The sequence below is a fragment of the Eublepharis macularius genome, chromosome 2 (genome assembly GCF_028583425.1).
Source record: "Eublepharis macularius isolate TG4126 chromosome 2, MPM_Emac_v1.0, whole genome shotgun sequence".
Lineage (NCBI taxonomy): Eukaryota > Metazoa > Chordata > Lepidosauria > Squamata > Eublepharidae > Eublepharis > Eublepharis macularius.
The window spans coordinates 153,846,056-153,870,376 of record NC_072791.1 but is presented as its reverse complement, the minus strand read 5'-3'; the positions used below and the strand labels follow the sequence as shown (position 1 = coordinate 153,870,376).

Below are 24,321 nucleotides of genomic sequence, written 5' to 3'. Positions count from 1 at the left end.
GAGCTCTGATGTCACAATGAAGCTGCGGCGTTCCATTGGCCGCTGCCCCTGCCAGTCCTCAAGGCCTGGCTGGGGCTGAGAGCAGGACCCTGCCTTCCCTGCCTTTGACAGCAGCGGGCGGAGACTCCAGCTGCCGAGAACTGTGCTCAGGGCAAGCGGGTCTACCCAGTGCCATGGTGCAGCCCGGACGGAGCCTCCTCGGGTGGTGAGGTATGGCCTAGCTGCCGGGGGGACCCGTTGCTCGCAGGATGGGTGGGAGCCGAGCCGAGTGTGCGCTTGCCTGTTTTTCTAGAGCATCTGCCTGGATCCTTTGCATCAAACAAAAGCGAGGAGTCTGGCCTTAACAGCAGAAAAGAGAGAGAAAATCCCACTGGCCCTCGTTAGTAATACGAAGCGACCCAGAAATGGCAGCTCTCTTCCCTGCCGCCATCCCACCTCCCGCCCCTCCACCTCGGGCTAAAGCAACATCAGAAACAGGCGGGCCCGCCCCCTACGAGAGATTCCGACACGTCGGAGATACGGCCACAAGTATGCCCAAGTTGTTCTTGTGGTGGTAGCGTTGTCACTGGGTACCGTGACTCAAAGGCCGGCAGGAAAGGGGAGTTCGCAACCCGAAACTGCCGCTGGCCTGGAGCGCTGCGCGCGGGAGCTGTTTTGTCTTTGCCGGTAGGAAATGGGGCGTTTAGCGCCTGGCCTGGCTTGCGCAGGGAAAGGCGCTGTTGGAACAGTCGAGAAGCTGAAACGCGATCAGCCCCCGGGGCCGGGCGGTGTGGCTGCCCGGCGACGCCAGGCAAAACAAAGGGAGAGAGGAGGGCCCGGAGCGCCGGGGACTAACATGCCTTTTCGGCAGGAAAACAACACGTTTGAAACGCAGACTCCTCCGGTCTGCTTCGCCGAAAAGAACGCGCCCGGCAGTTTATGACCGGCTAATTCTAGAACCTTCTGTGTAAATTAAAATAAATGGTCGAGTGGGGGATCGCCCGAGTCTTTTTCATGACCAGCGCCTTGCAATTAGCCCGATAAACGCCAGGAGTTGGGGGTGAAGGGGTGGCTGGGTTGGGGAGCGGCGGGGCTGTTCTGCGAAAATGTTGCTGGGGCTTGATCCGCTCTGGATGTCGGTCACTTCCGTGAGCCAGGTAGTCCGGGCCTCTGGTACCATCTGGATGGGCCAGCAGGCAGAGGTACCTTAATGCTGAACCATTCCAGAAGGGAATGTATTGTGTAGTGAGCAAACAAACAAACATTCTGGCTCACAGAAGCACAAAAGTTTATGCCACAGTATATTTGCTAGTCTTTAAAGGTAACATAAGCCCCCCCCCTTTTTTTTTTTAGTGGTGAAGACACAGTGCCATCCTAAAACACTTTCCTGGGAGTAAGTCCCATTGAAAAGATTTGAGACAGACTCTGAGGAAACTGACTTAAGATTGCTCTCACAGTGTACACCCCCTGTACATGTGTGGATGTATTCCAGGGATTGAACCCTGGTTTGGGGAACTGGCTCTGGTTTCGAGTCCTGGCCCAAGTTAAATTTTTTTTCTCTGCCTGCTTGTATAAAGGTTAGGGTGGAAATGTGGACAGATGTATGAAGGGGAAACCTTTTTGTTTTTTGTTTTCCAGAGGAGGCAAATTCCCTCCTTGCTGCAGAAGAAGCCTTCTCTGCTTCCAAGATTCTAGCAAGGCAGCAACAACAACAAGGTAAGGAAGGGGCAAAGCCCAGAGAGGGGCGGGGGGGTCTTGTTACTAGTAGCTGGCAGAAGGGAAGAAAGGGATATGCAGTGTTGGGAAGGGGCTTCCAGGGAGTGGGTGCTCCCCCTCTGCCTCTCCCCCTATTCTTCAGGAGACATACTGGCAGAAAAGCAAGCAGTCAGGAAAGGAATGAGACAAAAGGGGAGTGGTGAGTTTTTTTGGAAGTGAAGGCCAGCTGCTGGAGCCAGATATACTAAGAGTTAAGATTGGGGAGATCCAGGCAGTCAGAGCGTTGTTCTAACAATGCAGGGTGATCATCTTAGCAGTTCAGATCCTTGGCCTGTGAAGGGTCTTCTGGTGTGTGAGGTGTCTAAGAGCAAAGGGTTGTGCATGGCAGAGCAGAACTCACTAGTATGGTGCTTTGAATACTGAGGTGTCCCAATGGGAACTGCAAGTCAGCAAGTAAACTGAATGTGGCAAGAAGGACTGCAAGCCAGGCTGTAAAATGGTTCAATCGATAACCTTCGTCAGTGGTTTCCTGTCTAGTGTTGCCACCACAGCTATTCTTGCTCTTGGAACCTTCTAAGCTCTTAAAAACTTAATGGCTGCTAAACCGCTTAATGTATAAAGATACTTAAAAGGAAGGCCTGGGCCAGCATCCTTCTGGTGCAGTGGAGTGGGGTCAGCTCAGGTGCTTTTTAGGATAGGTTCCCGGTGGGCCCCTGATTTTGAGGCTCTGAGGCCAAACCCATAGTGCAATGGTGCAGTCAGTTGGTGCTTTGAAATGCTGCTGTGTAGATGCATCACCACGTGATGAGCTATTTGGCGGGAAGTGGCTTCCTACATTGTTGGGCACAACTTCACCCACAGAAAGTGTCGTGTGGCTGTGGAGTAAACAGTTTGCCCCGGGGAGCTGTACTCACATAACTTGAAATGTTCAATACAATTACATATGTGAATTAGGCCTAGATGGCCAAACAGCAAAGAGCAGCTCCAGTTGCTGTTGCAGCTGGGACCAGAACTTTTTTAGGTAGGTAGGTAGGTATAGGTAATAATCTTTCTCTAGAGTCTCTTGTATCTGGAAATATGGAATATAAATATATGGAATTCCTATATTTACCTCTCTTTCTATAGGTAATAATCCTTCTCTAGAATCTCTTGTAAAGCTAGATGTCTTTCCACTCATCATCTGGGACGATAGGACTTCATGAACAGAAGTGCTACTCACTGCGTAATCTGCTACCACTTCCCTTCCCCACCCTTAATATAACGGCATTATTGTACCCAGGGCCTTTTTTCTGAGAAAAGAGGTGGTGGAACTCAGTCGGTTGCCAGCATGGGGCAACTCCTGGCAGGAGGTGGTGCCCCTGGTACCGCATGCGCATGTGCAAAGTGCGCGCACACTCCCAGCACTGCACAATGAAGTCACTTTGGGTCATCTGGAACAAGGGGGGAGTTTTTTAAAGTTTACATTGCCCTCGGTGAAAATGGTCACATGGCTGGTGGCCCCGCCCCCCTAATCTCCAGACAGAGGGGAGTTTAGATTGCCCTCCATGCCGCAATCTTTTGGGGGGGGGGGTACTCACTTGTGAACACTTCATGGGGTGTCGAGAAGAAAAGCCACAGTTCATTCATGTGTTTCTTTATTTAAATCAATACAAAATTAAAGGTGTAGAACTTAGTTAGGTTGGGTGGTTAACTTAGTCCAATTTAAAACTGGCTGGTTCACAACTGACTCACAAACAGCATATATGAGCCTTGAAGTGTCTTTTTGTTTCACTTGCCAGTTATGTTGAAAGAGAAAGAAAAAGTTATGCATATACCTGTTCTTTAATTAAAGGAATTGTTTCTTACCTATATAGAAAAACTCACAGGAAAGCACTACAAAAAAAGCAACCGGTTTAGGACATTGCAGGGATAGTGTACGCTAATAAAGTCCTGGTGATATTCTGAGGCATGTATTACATCATTTCCTTGCATTCTCACAATATGTTCCTTACTTTGGAGTGCTTCAGGTGGCAACTGGAACGAACCTTCCAGCCAAGATAAGGTCTCTTTTCACATAACGAAGCACTTGAAGGAAAAGCCTTCTATGGAAGTGCCCTAGAGATGGCTTTCTCCTTCCAACGGATTCAGGTTTAACCTGTGAAGTGCGTTCAGATTCGGGGCGGGCGGGGGGTGGGGGGAGATCCTGACAGCCTCTTTTAAGGGGAATGGATTATGCTTAAGGCACAGAATGGGCAGTAGTACAATTGTCTGTTGTACAATTGAGAAAATCCAAATATAATTAACAGTTTTACATGCAAATGAAGAGTTTGTTGAATTTGTTAACATATTTCTGACTGCAGCTTCTTTTTAAATAAATATTTTGGATTTAAAAATGGTTGAACATCTTATAGTTAGAAACTGGAAGAGGGGAAATGAAGATGGGGCATTGATGACATATTGGGAAAGAGCTGTCAGTCAGAGAGGAGACTGGATTATAGAGAGCCTTTTTGTACTGGTGTGTTTCTTAACAGTATGCACAAAAAAAAAATCCAGGTGATCTAAATATGGTTTTCAGGGGTACCAAAAAAATTAGTATCCCTGAAATCTGGATCAGCTTCTCTGATTTGGGTTAGAGAATCCCAGATTTATCTGGCCATTATTCCCTATGGGGGAAATTTTCTGGGGACCTAGTGGCATTTTTAAAGTAAACTCTACCAAGTTTGCAGGGAATCCAGTCCTTCCTGTCCACTAAAGACCCACAAAATTTCAGGAGTATTGGACCCCAGGGTCCAATTCTATGGACCTCTGAACAAGCTGCCCCCAGCCACTTTCCATTGTTTCCTATATGGGAAACATTTCCAAGGCTTTTAAACTCCGCGGCTGGTTCCACCCCCTCTCCCCTTGCTTGGGATTTTCTTGTTCAATATTAAAACTCCATTTCAAGCTTAACCAACAAAGTTCAACACCAAACTGCAGTAAAGGAACCAATGTTGAACCTGAGAATCCCAGTGTCAAACCTGAGAATCCTAAGCAGGAGGGGGGGGAGCAGAGTTTTAAACAGGCAGCCAGTGGCATCTTGAAGTACTCTTTTGGATCTGGGCAGGGTGGGGTGGAGGGACAGAACCGGATGGGAATCCCCTCTGCCTGTTGCCTCCTCCCTGCCCGCCTTGTGCTGCTCTTTTGCTGTGGTGCGAAACTTGGCTTAACTCCCACTTGTTCTACCACCTTCTCATTTGCTGACTGAAGCTGCCTGTTCTAGCTGAATAATCCAGCTCAGCAGAGTCCACTGCCCAGGTTAGATCCAGGGTTCTTCTATGTGAACCAGCATAGCTGGTTTATGCCAGATTGGCTTAAATCCAGCCATTTTGCTAGTGTATGAACCTGGATCACACTCCCCTAGAGTGTCCTGGAAGTCTCAGGTGGTGTGTGAAACCTGTGTGGCAACATGGTGCAGTGGTTGGACTGTTAAACTAAGGTCTGGAAGACCCGGGGTACTGGGTGACTTTGGGCCAGTTACACACTCTTAGCCTAACCTACCTCATAGGGTTGTTATTGTGAGGATAAACTATAGGAGAAGAGAATGATGTGGGCCACTTTGGGTCCCTGTTGGGGAGAAAGGCAAGGACACTACCTAAGTTCATCCAGAGGAGTCTAATACTATCCTTTGCCTTCCACTCCAGTTTTCAAGTGCAACATAAGTGGACACCATGGTTGATTATTATGAAGCGCTGGGTGTACCCCGCAATGCCTCTCCAGATGACATCAAAAAAGCGTAAGTTGCATTCTCTCAACGCCTGTTTAAGGTACCAGTATTGCCTGTGCTTTTCTTTAGCCTGTGCTTTGATTTGAACACTCATGGAGCTGCCTTCTGTTGAAACAGACCATTGCTCCATCCAGGTCAGTACTGCCTACTCAGGCTGGTGCTGTTATAACACAGGAAGCCAGGTAGAAAACACTGAGAACTCGCTTTTTTGTGGTCTTTTCAGTTGATGTATGAAATTTGTCTGTTTTTTGTTCATTTAAAAGCTGGTGAGTGGTCTGCTTTTATGAATGGAATGAGAACCATCTTGGACATTTTAAATCACCAAGACAAAAAGACCAGTAATTTAAATGAAGAAAAATGCATGCAGCTTAGTCATTTAATAGGTCATATCAATTTGCTTATTTTATTTCAGCATTTTCCAGCTCTACTTATTTTAAATCCCTATTATTTATTGAGTGTCCCAACCATTGGTCGTATTGACTTACACTGGGTAATCCACCTTGAGTTTCAGTGAGAAAGGTGGACTATAAATAATGTAAACAAAAATAAATTAAAAAATAAAAATGAATAGAATAGATTTTTTTTTACCTAGGTTAAAATCTTTGTCACTGCAGCTCACATTTTTGTATGTGTGTGCTGCTGTGTTCGAACCTGTTTATGTATGGCTAGTGACAATGGTGAAATTTCAGTTTTTTAACCTTTAAAAGGGAAAATTAAAAAACCCCAAAAGAATCAGATTTTGAGGAAAATACTGATTTTTTTTTTCAATTCACCCTATAAGGAGATAACTTTCTGGTTGAAGAGCAGCCTTTTTTCAGAGCCTCTTAACTTTGGAGGAGAAATGAACAGGTGGGACATACAGCGCCTGCAAGAGTCATATCATCCTGTCCTGTACCATAAGAGCTGTAATGAACATGGATTGTGCCATAATAACAGTAATTTATTATTATTTTCATTTACAGTCTGCCTTTCTCACTGAGACCCAAGGCAGATTACAAATGATTTAAAAAAAATTCAGTCAATTAGTAAGCAGATTGCAAAATATGACAGCATTTGAATTTAACAGCAAAGTTTCCTAGTAAGACAAAATAATGCAGTTGAGCTGGGATTGTGGAACAAGGAAAACACCAGATTAACACATGCCAACTTACCTGTTTAAGGACAATCAGTATAGGGAGGACTTTATCCCTAACAAAAGGCACATCCTAAACTGCACTATTACACTGTAGCTTTTCTAACTTTATAAAAATACCCTCCCTGAGCAATTCTCTTCTATATATTTTGAGAAGCAGTAGAAGCACAAGGGCCTTCCTAATAGCTTCAAGTAGACTGTTCCACCATAGGAGCCACCACAGAGAATGAGTGTGAATGGCAATTGCTGGGAGCTGCTTCAGACGGCTTTACTCAGATGAATGGAGCTGTTGCAGTGGAACATAGCAAGAGAAGCCATCCTGCAGTATGTGGGTCCAATGTCTATAAGGGCTCTTTAGGTGGTAGCTAGCACCTTGAATTGAACCTGATAACTGATCATAACAAATGGAGTTTCACAACATACACTTAGAGCTGTGCCTAAAATTCCTTTTTCAGTGTTTAGGTTTAATGCAAATTGTAGACCCAGATAGCATTTTGTTCTCCCCCTCCCTGCCAAGTAAGTGAGAGAAATGGACTGCCTATTTGTGGTCATGCAGGCTGGTTATGCTTTAAGGCAGAAGCATATCTGTCTTAGGATAGAACTGTCAGTGCCATTCCATTATTCAGCCTCCTCTAAGGCAAGTATTAAAATAAATATTCAGGCTCACTGCTTGTTAGCCATGAGAGACACCTTGGAATCAAGTCTTCTTTAGATTCTCTGTTTTCGAAATTGATTCAACTGTAGGGTTTGTCAGTGGACCTTAGAGATCAACAAGATTTTCAGGGTATAAGCGTTCATGAGTCAAAGCTTCCTTCTTCAGATTCCTCTTTGACTGTGGAAAGCTCATACCCTGAAAATCTTATTGGTTTTTAAGGTGCCAGTGGACTAAAATGCTGCTATTCTACTGCAGACCAACACAGCTACATACCTTAAACTGATTCACCCATGTATTTTAATAGCTGGGGACTGGTTTGATCATACATTTAGCAAATTGGATTACTGTGAGATAGGGGTGTGCAGCAAAAAAAAAAGTTTTTTATAATTAGGATCTAGATATCAGGAATACCATAAATATTTGATATTCCTGATATCTGAGTCAGATTCTCTATTTGGATTTGGGTTTTTTTAGAGAATCCTGAATATATTTGGCCATTATTCCCTATGGAGGAAACTAGCTGGGGAGGCTAGGGGGACATTTTTCAAGCAAACTCCACCAAATTTGCTGGGGACCCAGTTTTCCTATACACTAAAGACCTGTCAAGTTTCCGGAAGATTGGACTCAGGGGTCCAGGTCTATGTGTACCTAAACAAGCTGCCACCAGCCACTCTTCTTTTTTTCCTCTGGGGAAAACATTTCCAAGGCTTTTCAGGCAAAGGGAAACATTAAGCAAAGGCAACCCCTGAACAAAAGGCAGTCTCAGTGCAATTCTCACTCCCGATGTAGGCTGAACCCACAAAGCCTAATAGAACTCAACTAAAGCAAAGGAACCAACATCAAACCAGAAACAAGGGAAACAGAACTAAGAGATCTATGACGCTATTTTCTCCAGTTCAGATTAAATCATAGTGCAGGGGTTCCCAACCTTTTTCAGCCTGTGAGCACCAATAGAATTTTGACTTAGGGCGGTGGGTACAACTAAAAAATGGCTGCCGCCAGAGATGGAGCAAATTCCAGTAGCTGATAGCCATCATTGAATCCTATTGAAATCATACATCAATAACCATCTCTTTATTACGTTGAGATTGTGCTTTGTGTGTTCTGACACTACTCTTCTTGAATCATTTTTAAATGAACTTATTGTTTTAAAAAACGTCTTGCCTACACAAAATAAGTATTACTAAGAAACCCTCATCAGGCAGTATCTTCATTTTGCAGGCTTTTAACACACTTATGCAAGGAGAAAATGGAAGAATGCTTCTCTTCAACTGGCTATCCTCTTTTCATGAGCCTATATATTTTTAACCTGCACTATTACTAGTAATTATGACAATTAAGCATTTTAGCCATGCAGCCCAATCATGTTTAGTCAGAAGCAAGTCCCACTGTGTTTTTAAAATATCACTCTGTTACTTGCACAGGTAAAGTACTTTACATAAATTCACTGTCTGCACTACACCAATAACTCAAATCCAATCTGTGCTGTGGTGTAACAGAGAGCATATGATGAAACTCCACAAATGTAGTTAATATTGACACATAATGGACAGGGAAAAAAACAACGGGTGGATTATAAAAACAGAGAGAAGAAACCCCAGGAGGGGGAATAAAACATATTTACATGAAGAGGAAGCCAGAGTTGCGGGGAGGGGATTTAAAAAGAGAGGGGAAGCCCAAAATGGGGGGAGGGGCTACACATGCAGTGCAGGGAACAGAAGGGTGAATTTTTGAAAATACGTAAGGGGCAAGGTAAGAGAAAATAAAAGCAACACAACACAGGATCACCCATATGCAGAGAGGAAGTCCAAATGCAGAGGAGTAGGGGAAATGTTTAAAAACACACAAGTAAAGAGGGAAGGTAAGAGAAAATAAAAGCAACAGGATAGAGGGCTGTGGGGGAGAAGGGCCTCCTTCAGACTATTCAGTCCCAGGAAGCACTGCACCCGCCCCACTCTGCCAGCTTCCCCCTTGCCTTCTCTTCCCATCCCCCGGCTATGCAGGCTGGCCAGCTTGGCCCTGGGCTGCAGTAGCAGTGCTGGGAACGCAGCAACAGTGCTTGGAATGAGAGGAAGGCAGCAAGCATGGACAGGAAGGGCTTTTACTTCCCTGTGCATACCCTTGCTGCAGCAGGAGCCATTGGAACATGAGGAAAACAGCAGGCTTGCTTTTCCTAGCTAGCTGGCTTGCTCCTGTCCTAGGCTACAGCAGCAGTGGCTGGGCTGAGAGGAAATCTGCAGGTCTGGGTGAGAAAAGAAGGGCCTTTCTTCCCCTGCTTGTGCCAGCTAGCTTGTTCGCTTCCTAGGCAGCAGTGGTGGAGCTCAGGAGGAATGGAAGCTGGCAGGAAGGAAAGGGTTTCTCTCCACTCCAAAGATGGCAGTAACGTATGCAGACAGGATCCTCCTACTGTTGCTGCCATTGTCTTTATTTTACAGAGCACCCTGCCCGACTTCCAGAGGCCAATCAGAAACCCTTTTGGGGAAGAGTCCTCCTGGCTTCTCCCACTTTGTAAAACCACTTGGGTTTTACAAACCACTGTCTTATGTATATAGTACAGAACAAAACTGAAGCAAAGGAACCAAGAATCAGACCAGAGAATCCACCAGAACCAAAGCAAGGAAACTAATGTCACTGTAACAAGTAAATAAACAGCAAGTAAGAAAGCAACTGCTTAAGCACCGCCCCCCCGCCCCCAAACAGAAGAACTCTTAGTAATATATAAAGAAACACTAGCAAGCAGCAAAGCAAGGAACCAAAAGTGGCTGAGTTGCCTTTGACAGATAAAACCAAATATATTCTTGGACTTCCCTGGGCAAAGAAACGTTAAGCAAAGACAACTTCTGGCCAAAAGCCAGTCTCAATGCAAGGGCGGCTCCATATATATCCAGTTTTTAGCTGGCATTAATGTATTTGGGATTTTCTGATTTATTTGGTGTACCATGATAATGCCAATTTAACCATTATTCAGCTATTTATTTGTTACATCACTACCAAAATGCACACCCCTAACTGGGGAGATGTAAAGTGCTCCCCAGTGGAGGACAGAGAGTAGTGCAGTGAAAGGTAACGGCAGTCAGCCTAGGTAAGGGCTTTGATCCTGTGGGAAGAGAAAGGCTAACTTCCTTGGAAACGGAAGGCATAACTTGGGCACTCAGGCCCAAATAAAGCTTGACTTTCTCTTCTGACAAGAAAGTATCCTGTGTCCAAAAGAGGGTGTCCAAAGAAAAACTGTGTGGAAGAGAAACAAAGAGCATTTGTCAAGAGGGCCCTGGCCTGCACTAACCCTGCTCTTGACAGCTGCAGCCAGGAGGACCAGCAGAGGACCGATGAAGGGAATTTGCTCTGCTTACTACGTCTGTTAAGCTGTAGTGCTAATGAGACGCTGGGTCCAGTGGCGTGTCATGGAAGCATGGTGCCAAAGCGTAGACAATTGTGTTTGACCTGAACACCATCCCCTCCGAAATGCAACTAGATGCAGTGAGATGGAGGAACGAGGTGGTGGTGGTGAGTAACAGCATTTCCTGTGGCTCTGGCTCTAGACAGGGCAAATCTGCATGCTAATGGTGATTATCTTTTGGATACTATAAAACAGGTACAGAAAGAAAGCTCTGAAATGGCACCCGGATAAGAATCCAGACAACAAAGAATATGCCGAGCAGAAGTTCAAGGAGATAGCAGAGGCCTACGAAGTGCTGTCAGACAGTAAGCGCTTTGCCTTTTTATTCCACCCCACCTGTGTCCTCTGTGATGATTTTGGTTCATTTGGGGTCCTGGCCCTGGAGGTGAATTTGTTTCCACAGATCGATGAGATCTCTGAATCTAAGAAACAGGTCTTGTGTTGCTTCCACATGGCAACAGTTCTCCATGTAGCTCTTGTTGCCAGTGGAGCATTCATGTGGCCACTATTGTCATATTTTCCATGCTTAAGCCTCCCCAAGGCTGTCATTCCTCTTCTTCCCTCCCCTCCCTCATGCTACCAGAGGACTTTTTTGGCCTTTAAAAATTAGTAATGGCTGGGTTGTCACTTTTTATAAAAGCCCTCTCTAATGATGCTGGAGAAATTATGGCTATAGAGTGGGGTGCAGCAAAGGCAAGGAAAATTGTACCAAGGTGAGTGTGACCTGCAAAAATGCACACCTTCCCATCCACAGTGCATGCAAAGGCATTTGGACTGCAGTCTATCCAAAAAGATTATATTAATAGTGTTAAAGATTGAATCAAAGCAGGTGAAAACCTGGAAGTGGACTATTAGGGGACAATGTTGCAATGTTGGATGCTGGACTGGAGCAAAACCTCTGTATAAAAATAACTTTAAGAGTATATTAGGACTTGTTCATAGGTGTGGTTTAGGGGCTTAGTTGCATATTGTAAGGAAATACCTGGTTATTGTATTGTAACAAACAGCATTTGGAGATGAGGATAATAATATTTGCTAATATTTCAGGTTGCTGTAATGATTTGGGAGCAAATGTTAACTTTTTTGATCATGCTCTGTAAATACTATTTATGGTTGACACAGATAGGATCCAGTAATAACCAGGAGTGATGTCATAGTTTTGATCAGACCGGACACGGGTGAGACTAGTAAATCTCAGTAACATTCTCTGATCCATGTGTACAGCATAAGTGTCTCTCCATTGGCAATGCTAAGACTACAGACAGCTGCCTAACCTTTGGGCTTTCTGATTTCAGAGAACAAGCGTGAAGTCTATGACCACTATGGCAAAGAAGGACTCATGGGCGCAGGTAAGCAACTTAGCCAGGACTTGAGCTATAGTGTAGTGAAGCAAATTCTGTCTGGATTAAAAGAAGCAGCAATCTGCCTTGCCAAAATAGGCAAAGCAGGTGCAATTCCAAAATGCATTAGCATCACAGGGTGATTTACAGCTTTCACAGATCAGTTCTCAGAAGAAACTTGCCAGGGTTGGGTAGGCATTTAGGAAGTGGAACACCACAGCCCTCAGCCAGCTGCCAGCACAAAGCCAAGGCAGAGAAGTGGCAGTGGTGGTCTAACTAGGCCTTGCACAGGCCAAAGAACAGACAAATGTATATTTAGAAAGTGGAACATCATCCCATCCAATAGAATGGGGTTTGGCTGCAGTTCTCACTGGCTTTGGGTTTTGTGTGTGTGTTAAATGGGTTTGATAAGCTCATTTATGCTTCTCTTGGCCTACTAGGCATTAATCACAGCCTGCCAAGTGTTTGCCAAGGCCTGCTAAAACAGCAGAAAGCAGTGCACAGCTGGCAGGTTGGGAATATGATGGGTCTGATGTAAAAAATCTGGTTACATAACAGCCCATAGGCTCAGCTTTGGTAAACAAACTTTGCTTTATCTTATATATTAATAGCCAAGTGGCCCAGATCTATGAATACTTAAATCCAGAGATTGGAGCCATGAATGGACAAGACAGATCTTCCTACACACCTGAAAAATGCCCCAGGCTTACAGAAAAATCTGAAATCTAAAAAAAATTCAAAAAACAAAACCTAACATGATAAAAGGAATGCCTGTAGTTTTAACTAGATACCCTCAGTGGCTGCTGCTTGGCAACCATAACAGATTAGCCAGTATTCCAGGCTTGGTTTCTATCAATAAAAGGCAGGGGAAGGGGGCAGGGTCCTTTCCAAGGCTGTTTTGGCCTTTGAGGGAGGACTGCTGGGACCAGGCCCAGATACCATGCAACTTGCGTAGCTCATCCAGGCCTAGCTGCTTGCTACTGTTCATGCTCCAAAAGACAGTGTAGTGTAGTAGTTAGAGTTTCAGAGTAGGATGTAGGAGATCCAGGCTCAAATCACCACTCTGCTGTCTGGGTGACTTTGATCCAGTCACACACACTCAACCTAACCTACCTCACAGGGTTGTTGTGAAGATAATACAGAGGCAAGGAGAATGATGTGAACTGCTTTGGGTCCCCATTGTGGAGAAAGGCAATATATAAATAAAGAACATTAATAAATATAGATGAAGTTAAATAAAAGGTAAGTTGTTCAGTGGGTTTGAAGGTGAGAAGGACATAGGGAAATGTCAGCATATGGAGGCTGCCAGGAGGAAGGGAAAAAGGAAATAGTGTGAAGGGGATACAGGGGAAAGTGAAGTGCCCCCTGTGAATCCTTGCAGGTTCTCCTCCATGCTAATGGGCCATAGGGGAGAGGCTACTGAGGGGTGGGGGTGGGAAAGGTGAAGACAAGGGGGCAGACAAAGATGGATGGGAAGCAAAGAAAAGAGGAAAAGGGGAAATGCTATGGGGGGCAGAGAAGGGAAAGAGGACATGGTGGGAGAGGGGGAAATAAGATGCCTCACACAAGTACTTGCAGGTTCCAACATGTTCTTTCTATTAAAAACGCTCCAAGTGAACATCTGGTCTGTTTCCCAGGTGGACCCAGTGGATCCAGGCCTGGTCCAGGGATGCCTGAATACACCTTCACTTTCCGCAGTGCTCGTGATGTCTTCCGGGACTTCTTTGGGGAGCGGGACCCTTTTGCTGAATTCCTTGCTGGTACGTGTGGGCTTTAATTGTCAGGCTGGTATCTTGGGGGTATGACCTATGGAAGGACAGAGGACTGTTTCTTGCCTCTTGACCCATAGTTGTGACAACAGAAATAGCAACCCCAAAGGTAGCTCATTTAAGAGACACAAGGAAAAGGTGTGGCATAAACAGAAGCAAAGAATGTAATTGCTGTTTGATGGGGTCAGACCAACAGTTCATCCAGCTCACTCCCCCCCCCCCAGTTATGACCAAAGTTGGTTGATAATGTGGAGAGTGCAATAGAATGCTCCAGCCTGTTATAAAAGAAGTGATTCTGGCATTTATTTCCAGCACAGGCACACACGCTCCTTGCAGAAAATTCTGTGAATGTGTCACTGTCCAAGTTTTTGTCTGCCAGGTCTGATGGCATTTTCTCATTTGTTTTCCATATATTCCACTCCTTAGGGAGCTTTGAGTGTCTTACATGGGGCCTTTAGACATTTCCCCATCCAGGCACAAGTCAGGCTGAAGCCTGCTTAACTTGGTTAGTATAAAAGCATGATGTCATGTGCCCCTCGACTGTTCTCTGAGCCTACTGAATCATACTGTGCGCTGAAGCCAATAATTTAAGATCACGCAGGAGAGATAGCATGATAAAACTACATCAAGGAAATGAAAGCAAAAATCTACAGTAAGAGGGAAGAGGGTCTTAAGCAATGGACAGTCCCTCCATCTAGATCAGCTACAGACAACCAAACTGGAGATAAATGCAGAGGAGTTAGCCGTGTTAGTCTGTGGTAGCAAAATCAAAAAGAGTCCAGTAGCACCTTTAAGACTAACCAATTTTATTGTAGCATAAGCTTTCGAGAATCAAAATGACGAAGAGAATGACGAAGAGAACTTGATTCTCGAAAGCTTATGCTACAATAAAATTGGTTAGTCTTAAAGGTGCTACTGGACTCTTTTTGAAACTGGAGATAAAGTAGTTGTAGACAAGGTACGGACATTGGCTTTTGCACACAGCATTGCTTCCGAAATCTCTGTGTTGAGGAACTGCTGCCTTAACAGACTGAGAGATGTAGTGCTGATGGTCGAGAATTCCTGGTGGTATCATAGCCTACACACCTGCCACCACCCAGTTCCCCAAGACAGCATCCATGATGCAGAGCTCTGGGTTGGTATGTTGGGGGTGGGACAAAAGGGCACACTCCTAGGAGGCATCTTTACCCTGGTTTCCCACATGTTGGTGACCTTATGATCTGTCTCCAGATGACATGTCCCCGTTCTCGGACATACATGGAGGTGGCCCTCGACATCCTGGAGTAGGACCATTCTTCTCATCCTTTGCAGCAACACCAGGTAAGAAAGGGAAAAGGAGATGCCCAGGGCTGGAGAAATTGCCTCCCCACCCTTAACTCATGGAGGCCTCCACCTTCAGACCTGGCTCCAAGTTCCATGGACCCTGACTCATTCCTTTAGTTGTGGTTTCATTCTTCCTTTGCAACCGATCCTAGTGACCAATTTACCAGAATCCCACCCATTGACTCTCAGATAAATGATTTGTTGTCCAGTATATCCTTTCCTTTGTTGCTTTTTGGCCCTGTTTATACTGGACCCGTGCCCACTGTATCCTCCCTTGCAAGTGATTCAGGTGCTCTTGTGTTGCAGAGTTCTTTCCCTCTGGGCTTGGGCCAGGTATCAATATGGGAATGGGCTTCCGGTCCATCTCTACATCCACTAAGTTCATCAACGGCAAGCGCATCACTACCAAAAGGTACGCTGGACTCAGCCTTTCTAATGTGCTGTTTAGCTGCATGTGGTTTTGTTTCATGCCACTTTTTGCTGGTCTTGTAGCACAGATTTTGGGTCCTCTTGGAGAAGTAGCCCAGCTCTTCCTACATAGCAAACAGTAAGGAGAGATACAGAAGCTGCCATAGACTCAGTCCGACTCAGACCAATGGCCCATCTAGCCCAACATTTGTATTCTAACTGGCTACAGCTTTCTTGGGTCTCAGTAGGAGGGTTTCCTCAGCTCTGATCGCTAAGACTCTTTAAATGGAACTATTAGGGATAGAACCTGGCAGCCTCCATGCTTGCAAAACTGGTCTTGACAGTGAGAAATAGCCTTTCTTCAGAAGTGGTATCTCACCAGTGTAAAGGTCTGTCCCTGTCCATTTGTTCCTACTTTATTGGTGCCATGTTTTCTTTCAGCACATTTTGGGCGTCCACCCTTGATGCTCTGCTGCTTCTCCCTTGATCCAGCTTTCTCATGCATGCTTCTGCATTTCATTTTGATGTTGCTTAGGACAGCACAGCAGTATTTTCTCATACTATTTTAATGAAGGAGGGGAGGGAGAGCTTAAATTATCTTCTGACCCAGCTCAGTATCAACAATCTCTTTCACAGGAGGATGCAGAGATTCTTGCATGCAGTTGTTTATAAACAGCTTGCTGTGCATGCAGCCAATGCAGGGATTAGGATAGTAATGCAACACTGACATTGGAAGAAGGAAGAAGGTCTCTCCCCACTCCTAAAGCTCCCCCCCCCACCATACACACATGAAAACTTTAGGGCAAAGCAGCAGCTGTTTCTGAACTCCCTTCGTCCCAAATCACTTTAGGATGATGAGGTGGTAAGGGTGCAGTCACCCCACAAATACAGTATGGATCAGTGAAAGGGTTCGCTGCCAGGGGCATTATCTGCCCATGTTTTGACTGGTGGGGGAGGAAGGTACCTATCCTTTCCAGTTGCCCCATACCCTTCAAACAGGGCCTGCCAGAAAGTTGAAGAACCGCCAGACAGCAACTAATGCACTTGGTTAATTTATTTCATTATTGTTTTGTATATTGATTTTAGTATTGTTGTTTTCTTGTTTTTATTGATTTTAAACTGTTCACCGCCCAGAGCCCCTGGGGATGGGCGGTATATAAATTGAAATATAAATAAATTAAATAAAATAATATACTGTTAGCACCCTCTGTGAGTGGAGCTGCACCTCTGACCTCCACTTAATCCCATGGTAGGAAGTTCCACATGTTGTTGCGCCTCTCCCTAAACTGTGTACTGCTACCACTACTTCTTGTAGCAGCAAAAGTTGTACTTTCTAGTTGTTCAGACCACTGGCCGTAACAAAATGAAATAAAATTACAGGGGCAAAATAAAAGTAGAAAGCAGTCTCTTCTAAACATGTCCCATGTGGACAGCTAAAAATTTAGAATGTCCCGTTGTTGCTAGAAAGATAGCCTTCTGTGGTCAGTGAAACTGGATCACTAGTCCTTTCTATGCAGTTGATAGCCTGTCTGTTGTGTGAAAAGTCAAGTATCTTCTTTTGGGGTTTGTTGTTTGTGTGTTTGGATGCTGGGGAACCAAGGCCTTAACACTGTTGAGGAGGAGGATCAACACCATCAACTCTTGCCCATGCCATGTCTTATTTTCTTCTGTTTAGCACCTTCTTGCTTCCAGGTACCAGAACAACTGCAGGGATTCCATAGCACCTATTTAAGCTTTTCAGATGCATTGGTGGTCACATTTCACTTCTACATGTCAGAGCTAGAGTATTTGTCTTGTTAGTTGAGCCAAAGACCCCGTTGTGGTCACCGATTTAAAGAAGTTCATGTAATTGCTGAAGAATAGACTACAAAAGTTGATATACCTCTCCCTGATGCACCCTGCAGACTAGCTGACAGTTAGGCTAACGTGGGAATGAGGATTTGAGACCAACTAGCTGGTGAATAAGTGCTCCTTTCCCTTCTCCATTTCTCTCTAAAGGAAAGAGTTGTTTGGAAATGTCCCACTGAGTTTAACAGGCCCATTATAGGCGAGGTAGGGTTGTAGTGCAGTTCAACATTGGTATCAGGTAGGTTGTGGTTTCATATGATTTCTGCATTCTTTCCAAATAACTTCCCTTCTCTGGCTCCTTACACTATCTACAGGATCGTTGAAAATGGGCAGGAAAGAGTAGAAGTGGAAGAAAATGGGGAGCTGAAATCTATCCATATTAATGGTGAGTAGCTAGAAGGGAAGAGGGGGATTCCCAGATTCTTGAGCAAAATATTCTGCATATTTATCAGTGCATTGCTTCCTCCAATCTGACATCAAAAACTTGAGTTTCCTGAAGTGTCTGGTGTCATTTTTGTGATCTCCTCTGTCTAGAGTTGCCAGGTCCCTATACCCTCCTACTGGGAAGTAGGGGGGGGGGGGCGGGACCTGGCACTTACCTCGAGCCAGCAACGAAGTCTTTGCGCTTTCACGCTCCAGCGCCTGCGTGATGACATTATCCCCAGAAGTGATGTCACCGCTTCAGCCATGGAAGCACTCCCATGCTATGTGTGGGGCTAATTTGGCCCATTTGAGGCCCAAATCAGCCCCAAACGAAGCACAGGAACACACCTGTGGCCAGTGCGACGATGTCACTTTTAGAGGTGACGTCATCACACATGTTCCTGGGGTGCCTGCCAGTGGCAGGCAACCTCCGGGAGCTTGCTATCTGCCACTGACGTCTGGTGGATCGGTGGACAAGGAAGCAAATCCCTAGGAGTTTGCCTGCCACTGGCAGGCACCTGGGAACTCTACCTCTGTCTCCTAGGGAAGGATGTAAAAGACCCTTTTCAATGCAATATTTTTTCTCAGAATGGCATTTAATCTGTATTTGTGATAAGCTTTGACAGAAAGGTGTGAGAATATGCCCTTTCGATCAAATGTTAAATTGGTAGATATCTGCAGATCAAGTCTCAAATATTTGAATCTGAAAGGATCTGCCCAGATATCTTGTGGCTTCTTTCAAAATGGAAGCTAGCAGAAGGGGAGGAGTTTCAGACTTGTGATAGAACAGTCTAGGTTTAAAAGACAGAAGGATGATTTAAGACCTGATCACAATATTATGTGCTACACGTCTGCTACGATGACTTTTAGTTAGACATGTATCACCCACTGGGAGCTTAATTCTCAAGGCTGCTGATTGTATCAGGGTTATCGATACATGTGCCTCTGTCAAGAGACAAATAGTGCCCTCTTCTCTGGATGGGAAAACTACATAGGGGGACCCGATGCCCTTGGAAACTGAGTTCCCATTAGGGGATTGGTAGCTTATGCCTGTGAAATGTAAAGTGTAGATAGGCCCTTAGTATACAAGGCTGGGGACTAGGGTTCCCAACCTCTTGGCGGGGCCCTGAAATTTTCCAGGAATTACAATTCTGATCTCCAGGCTACAGAAAACAGATCCCCTGAAGGAAGTTGCACCTTTGGAGGGGAGATTCTATGACATCACATCTGTGCTGCGTTTCCAATCCTCCCCAAACTCTTTCCCAGATACTGCCTTCGTATCTTTAGGAATTTCCCAAGCTGGGGCTGGCAACTCTACTGGGAATGACAGACAGCTATGGGAGCAGTGCTTTGCCATGTGGATTGTGGGAGGGTTTAGACAGGTTTTCAGATGGGCTTCCATCTGTGGCTACATTTAGAGCACCTAATATTCCAAAAAAGGGTAGAGCATATTTGAGAAGGGAGATGGTCTATGGAGTTGTGACTGAGACTGTAGTCACAAGGGATGATTTCGTGGAGATGAAGCAGTGGAGGGAGAGGTTGCTGGGATTGGGAGCCCCCAGTAGACTGAATGTTTCCCTGACCTGTTTTGCAGGTGTTCCAGATGACTTGGCACTAGGCTTGGAGCTGAGCCGGCGGGAGCAGCAGCAAGCCCTCCAAAACCGCAAGTTTTCGTCTTCTCCTCCACCAACACCAGTTCAGCCCCCTCCTCCCAAGCGCCCGCCTGCCAGTTCGTCCCCTGTGATCTTGTACACAGACAGTGAGGAGGAGGACGAGGACCTGCAGCTGGCCATGGCCTACAGCCTGTCTGAGATGGAGGCTAAAGGCCAGCACAGAGCAGGTGTGAACAGCCCTAAGAAAAAGCCCAAAGAGAAAACACGCTTGTCACAAGGGAGCTCTGCCACAGACAGGCAGGCAGGAGGGCCCTCGAAAAATTCGGGGGCTGTGGGAGGAAGTGGTCGGGGAAAGGGGAATGGGAAAGACTCTTCCCCCAAGAAGAAGAAGGACGCACGCTGTCGTCTTCTGTGAGCCAGCTAGAGATCGGGCCTTCATTGGCCGGGCTCCTGAGTGTACCAGCCAGTGGAGGAATGGGTTCTTGGAGGACTGATACCATCTGATGCTTACAGGGTTTCCCAGAGGCCTATCTAGTCAAGGAGATGGTGCTGCTGAGTAAAGGGCAGGAACAGAGTCTGTAATTATGTGTGCGTGTGTAATTACCATGGAGAGGCGTCGCCCAGCCAACTCCTGCACTGTAGCACCCTGATGCCTTGTGCAAGTTCAGACTGCATAGTCTACCTTGCTCTTTTATTGCATGGCTCGGCTGCATGGCTCTTTCTTTCCCCTGTATTGGATAGATTCATGTGGGGGCTTGATATTGGCTGCCACTGCTTGCTTGCTGTTTGAGCTGAGCCTGGGGCAATTTGGGAAGAGGAAGTTCTGCTTCTGCCCAGAATTTTGTACCAGCTGGAAGAATTGGCCTTTACTTGGTTTCTGCCTCAAAACAAGATTATGATGACTTCCATCAGGTTGGCAGCCATCCTGGATCTACATCCCCCCGTTTTATGGTGGTGCAGACAAAAAAATGGGTGCCTTTTCTCTAGTTAACTTGATCTCCATTCCCTGTAGGCCCACTACTGTGCCTTCATGCCCTAGCAACTGCCACAAGAGTAGGAGGGGGGAACAGGTCTTTCTGGTGTCAAGGGCCATCAGGAAGAGAGCACAGACCACATGCTTTCAGCCCATTGGTCCATCCATCTAGTATATAGTAGCTAGGTGCCAAGTTACACCAAAGAGATTATTTTGCCTGTTGTTTACTCTGCAATTCAGGCTTCCTTTAATGGAGACCTCAGGCATTAATATTCACAAAGCAAGCCTTAACAAGTGAATAAATACTAATTGTGTGCTGTCAAGTAACAACTGACTCATGATGACCCCAAGACCATGGGATTTTTGAACAATGAGATGAGCAGAGTTGGTGGTTTGCCATTGTCTTCCTCCGCATAGCAATTGCTGTCTTCCTTGGTTGGTCTCCTGTTGTCAGCCCTGCTTAGCTTCCAGGCTCTGTTGAGATAGGCCTAGTTAGGGCTATTCCAGCCACTAATATGTGAATATCCTGGGCAAAAAAGAGGGGTATCAAAGCAGGACGTTCTTCATATGACCAGCCCAGTTTGGCAGTATTAACCACAAGGGGTCCCAGTCCCTATTTTGAGAGGTGTGTTCAGCTTTGTCTTGGCCCTATTACTTAAAACATTGGCTTTTGAATAGAAACAGGAAGTTTGGATTTTGTATTACTCTCCTTATTTATTTCTATGACTTACCATGTGCATGGCACTTTTCCTTGCCTGCTCTATTTTGCTTGTTGGTGTCTTGTATCACATGCTTATATTGCAATTTCCCTGTAATGCTGTAGCCACCTACCTCCTCACCCTCTCATCCACTCCCCCAAATCTACCAGAAAGCGCCTAGGGGGTTGGCAATCTCCTATTTTCCTTTCCCCTTTGTCTGCCCCCTGCTGGCAGGCCCTGGGTAAGGCTTCGGTAGATGCTTGATGTAGGAATGTAACTTGTTGGTACCCTCTCTTTCTTTCTCTGCTGCTGCTGCTGCTGCTGCTGCTGCCACTTGTCTGCTCACCTGCCCATTCCTCCCTTCCGTGCTTTCCATGCCACAGACCCTGATGGACAGGCATATTCTGTCTGATGCCCCTCCACGCCGCCTCCCTGCAGGTAACCCTCAAGCATTCATTTTCCCTGTCTGGTTGGAGTGGCAAAACTTTTAAGGGCTGTGTGTATTCCATACATTCCTAGGGCTGCCATACACATGTGTAATTGCTTGTTATATGATACTTATCATTTAGGCTGATCCCTCTCTCCCAAGGTAGCTAAAAACTCACTTCCATCCTCCTCTATCATTTCTTCCTTGTTCCCAAAATATTCAAAAAAATTTTTTTTAAAAAAAACTCATTTCAGAGTCAGGAAAAGTCCGCTTGGTTATGCATCATATTGACCTCAGGTTTTGTGGTTGCAGAATCTGGGTCTGGGTTGAAGGGGGTGTAGAATATACATATCCCTGATGACTTTGGTAGGAAGGGACTTGCCTTTTATCCTGCCTTCGTTGGCTCTTCTGCTACCCTGTAGACTTTGTGCCCCATCCTTATTTTTTTCTCAGATAGATGCCATAGGGTGCCTTTTGGAGGGAGGGAGGGAGGAAGGGAGGGAGGGAGACAACCAGTTGACCTCCTCTAGCTCTCTGTGTGGAGCGGGGAGTCCGTCAGCTAAGTAATACTAGCATTTCTTAGGGATGATTTTCATTGCTCAATGGGTAACATGAAAAAGTAATTGTGACACAAAAGTGGGATTAGATAATTGTTTCATGTGCCACTGAAACCAGTAATTCATCAATCCATTGCTCAACTTCACATGTGTATAACTTCAGTCATGTTCAAGGGCCAAATTATGGTCCAGCTGCCAAAGCTGGCCTTGAGCAGTGCCCTAAACAAATGCCTGCCACTCTGCGAACCTTGCAAGAAGGGCCTGCAAACATAACAGAGAATAGACAACCAGGTTGAGAATGTGTCTCACTGCTGTGCATGGGTTGAGGCTCCACTTATCCACGAGCACAGCTCTAGCCCATAGGAACCCTATGCCTGTTGCTAAGGCCTTCAAATGCCCCTTGGTAAAGAAAGCAAACTTGTAGTAGGTCCTGTTTTGCTTTGGAGCAGTTTGAAAGAGAGACTTTAGACACGAATAGTTAGGTGTATTTTTAAATCCTGTTGTGCGAGGGAAGACTGTTATTCACCAGAGCAATTTCCTAGTGATGGCTGTACCTGTATCCGTTCCTTACTTTGCATGCTTTCGTGCACCCCTTCCTTCCACACCTGATTTAAGAGCCACGGCTGCTTTAAACCTGGGTCTGCTACAGCTGGGCCTGGGTGGTAAAAAACCCTCCCCTTTTTAGTATTGCAACTGGGGGTGGTTGTCTTCTGCTTAGTGGCCCCAGTATTCTGGGAACGTACAACAGCCCAGGCACTGCTTGCTGTCACACACTTTTCACTGCTGTCTGATTCACATGGTATCTGTGTTTTTTTCTCTCTCTCCACCCCCCCTCCTGTCCCATCTCCTTGATTGTTTCCCCAGGTGTGTTCTGAGTCTGGAAGAGTTGTGGGAATTGCCTCTCTAGCATTTGTGCTCCCAGAAGGCTACTCAAAACCTGGACTTCGCTTTCTGTTCCCTCCTTGAGCCCTGTCCTGGGGATTGACAGGCTCCAAGTGTGTGACTTCCTCCCCATTAGTTCTCTCTGCTGTGGGTCACTTAGCACCCAATAGCTTGTGAGGGTCAGATTGAGCACAGCCCATTGTCTGTGCTGGTAGCTGTGCTGCTGCTCCTGAATTAACACTGCTCAAGGCACCCTCCAGGCCTAGAGAACCAAGGCCTCTCATACCTGCAGTCCACCTTTGCCACTACCATCTTCCCTTTCCAAGAAAGCAGCCTGGGGCTTGGCTGAAGAATGAGGACCTGGCTGTAAAGCTGTACAGATACGAAGCAATCATGGGGGAGGGGTAGTGGGCATAGAAGAGAAGCCCCCTACCGATCAGGGCTGCATGTTTGTCAATCTTCAGTGTCCTCTGGGTTTAAGAGGGGCTGTGTGTGTGCAGTGCTGGACCATTCTTGTTTCTATGGGTGTGGGGCTGGGGTTGTTAAAAGACAGATGAAGGAATGGATGGACTTCCGTCCCATCAGCATGAGGCTCCCTTTGTGAGTATAGAAAGCCTTATGCTCTAAATCTAAGGGCTATAAAGCCAGGCTTTACCTCCAAACAGCAGAGAATTTTTCTAAGCAGGTACTGGAAAGCAAGAGAAAGGATGACATTAGTCTCTTACCACAGAAAGGGAAGCTCTGTGGCTATCTTTCTCCCTTTGGAGGAAATCCCTTCCCTGAAAGTAACAGGGCTTCAATTGATACATGCCTGCTCTACAAGTTTATAATTTTAGGGTGGGAAGAAAAGTGGGGGGGGGGACTGGTCTCTTTTGTAACTGAAGTGATTGCCTGGTGTAGAATGGAAGACATTGTCAGTAAACTTCTTTACAATTAATGCTGTGTTTCATTTCTGAGCAAATGAAGACTTTCATTTACATTTTTAGCTCCGTTAAAAACAAAAGCACCACCACCAGGGTAAGCAACAGCTTAAGGAAACGACTGTCTCTCTCATTCTCCATTTGCATCTTAAAAGGGATCTCCACAGGAGAAATCTCCCTCTGGATCAGTCAAATATGTACACCACCAAAGAAGGCCAAAAGGTGGATGGGGGCTGGCTCTCAAGGGACAGGTGGTGGGGACTACTAGAGGACTTTCCAATCCCATTACTTACAAACAGCCAGTTCAAACCATGGCTCCACTCAAAGAAAGACCGAAACATTTCCTTCCTTCTGTGTTGAAAGTCAAACAGGTAGCAGCCCTAAATTGGCACTTAAAATGGCTGGACTCTGTTGGCAAGGGCTAGGATTGCCCATCTCAGCCTTTTGTTCCAGGAATTTCCAAGGGCCCATGGTTAATAAGGTATTTTTCCTGACTTTGGGTAAAAATCATCTTCCTGG

General features: G+C 45.8%; 1 protein-coding gene across 2 annotated transcripts; it reads left to right on the top strand.

Annotated features, from left to right (window-relative positions):
- Positions 1-86: 86 nt before the first annotated feature.
- Positions 87-23,792, top strand: DNAJB2 (DnaJ heat shock protein family (Hsp40) member B2). 2 transcript variants are annotated; one of them, XM_054972387.1, is made up of 12 exons: positions 87-210; positions 1,618-1,695; positions 5,355-5,446; positions 10,817-10,926; positions 11,917-11,970; positions 13,599-13,721; positions 14,961-15,050; positions 15,360-15,465; positions 17,624-17,694; positions 19,327-19,572; positions 21,400-21,454; positions 22,865-23,792. In XM_054972387.1, the coding sequence occupies exons 3-11, from the start codon at positions 5,382-5,384 to the stop codon at positions 21,426-21,428; spliced, it is 894 nt and encodes a 297-aa protein (XP_054828362.1). In that variant the 5' UTR covers positions 87-210; positions 1,618-1,695; positions 5,355-5,381; the 3' UTR covers positions 21,429-21,454; positions 22,865-23,792. The 2 variants fall into 2 exon arrangements, with proteins under 2 accessions (XP_054828362.1, XP_054828363.1); XM_054972388.1 differs by lacking the exon at positions 21,400-21,454 and having other exon boundaries at positions 90-210.
- The last annotated feature ends 529 nt before the right edge of the window (positions 23,793-24,321 follow it).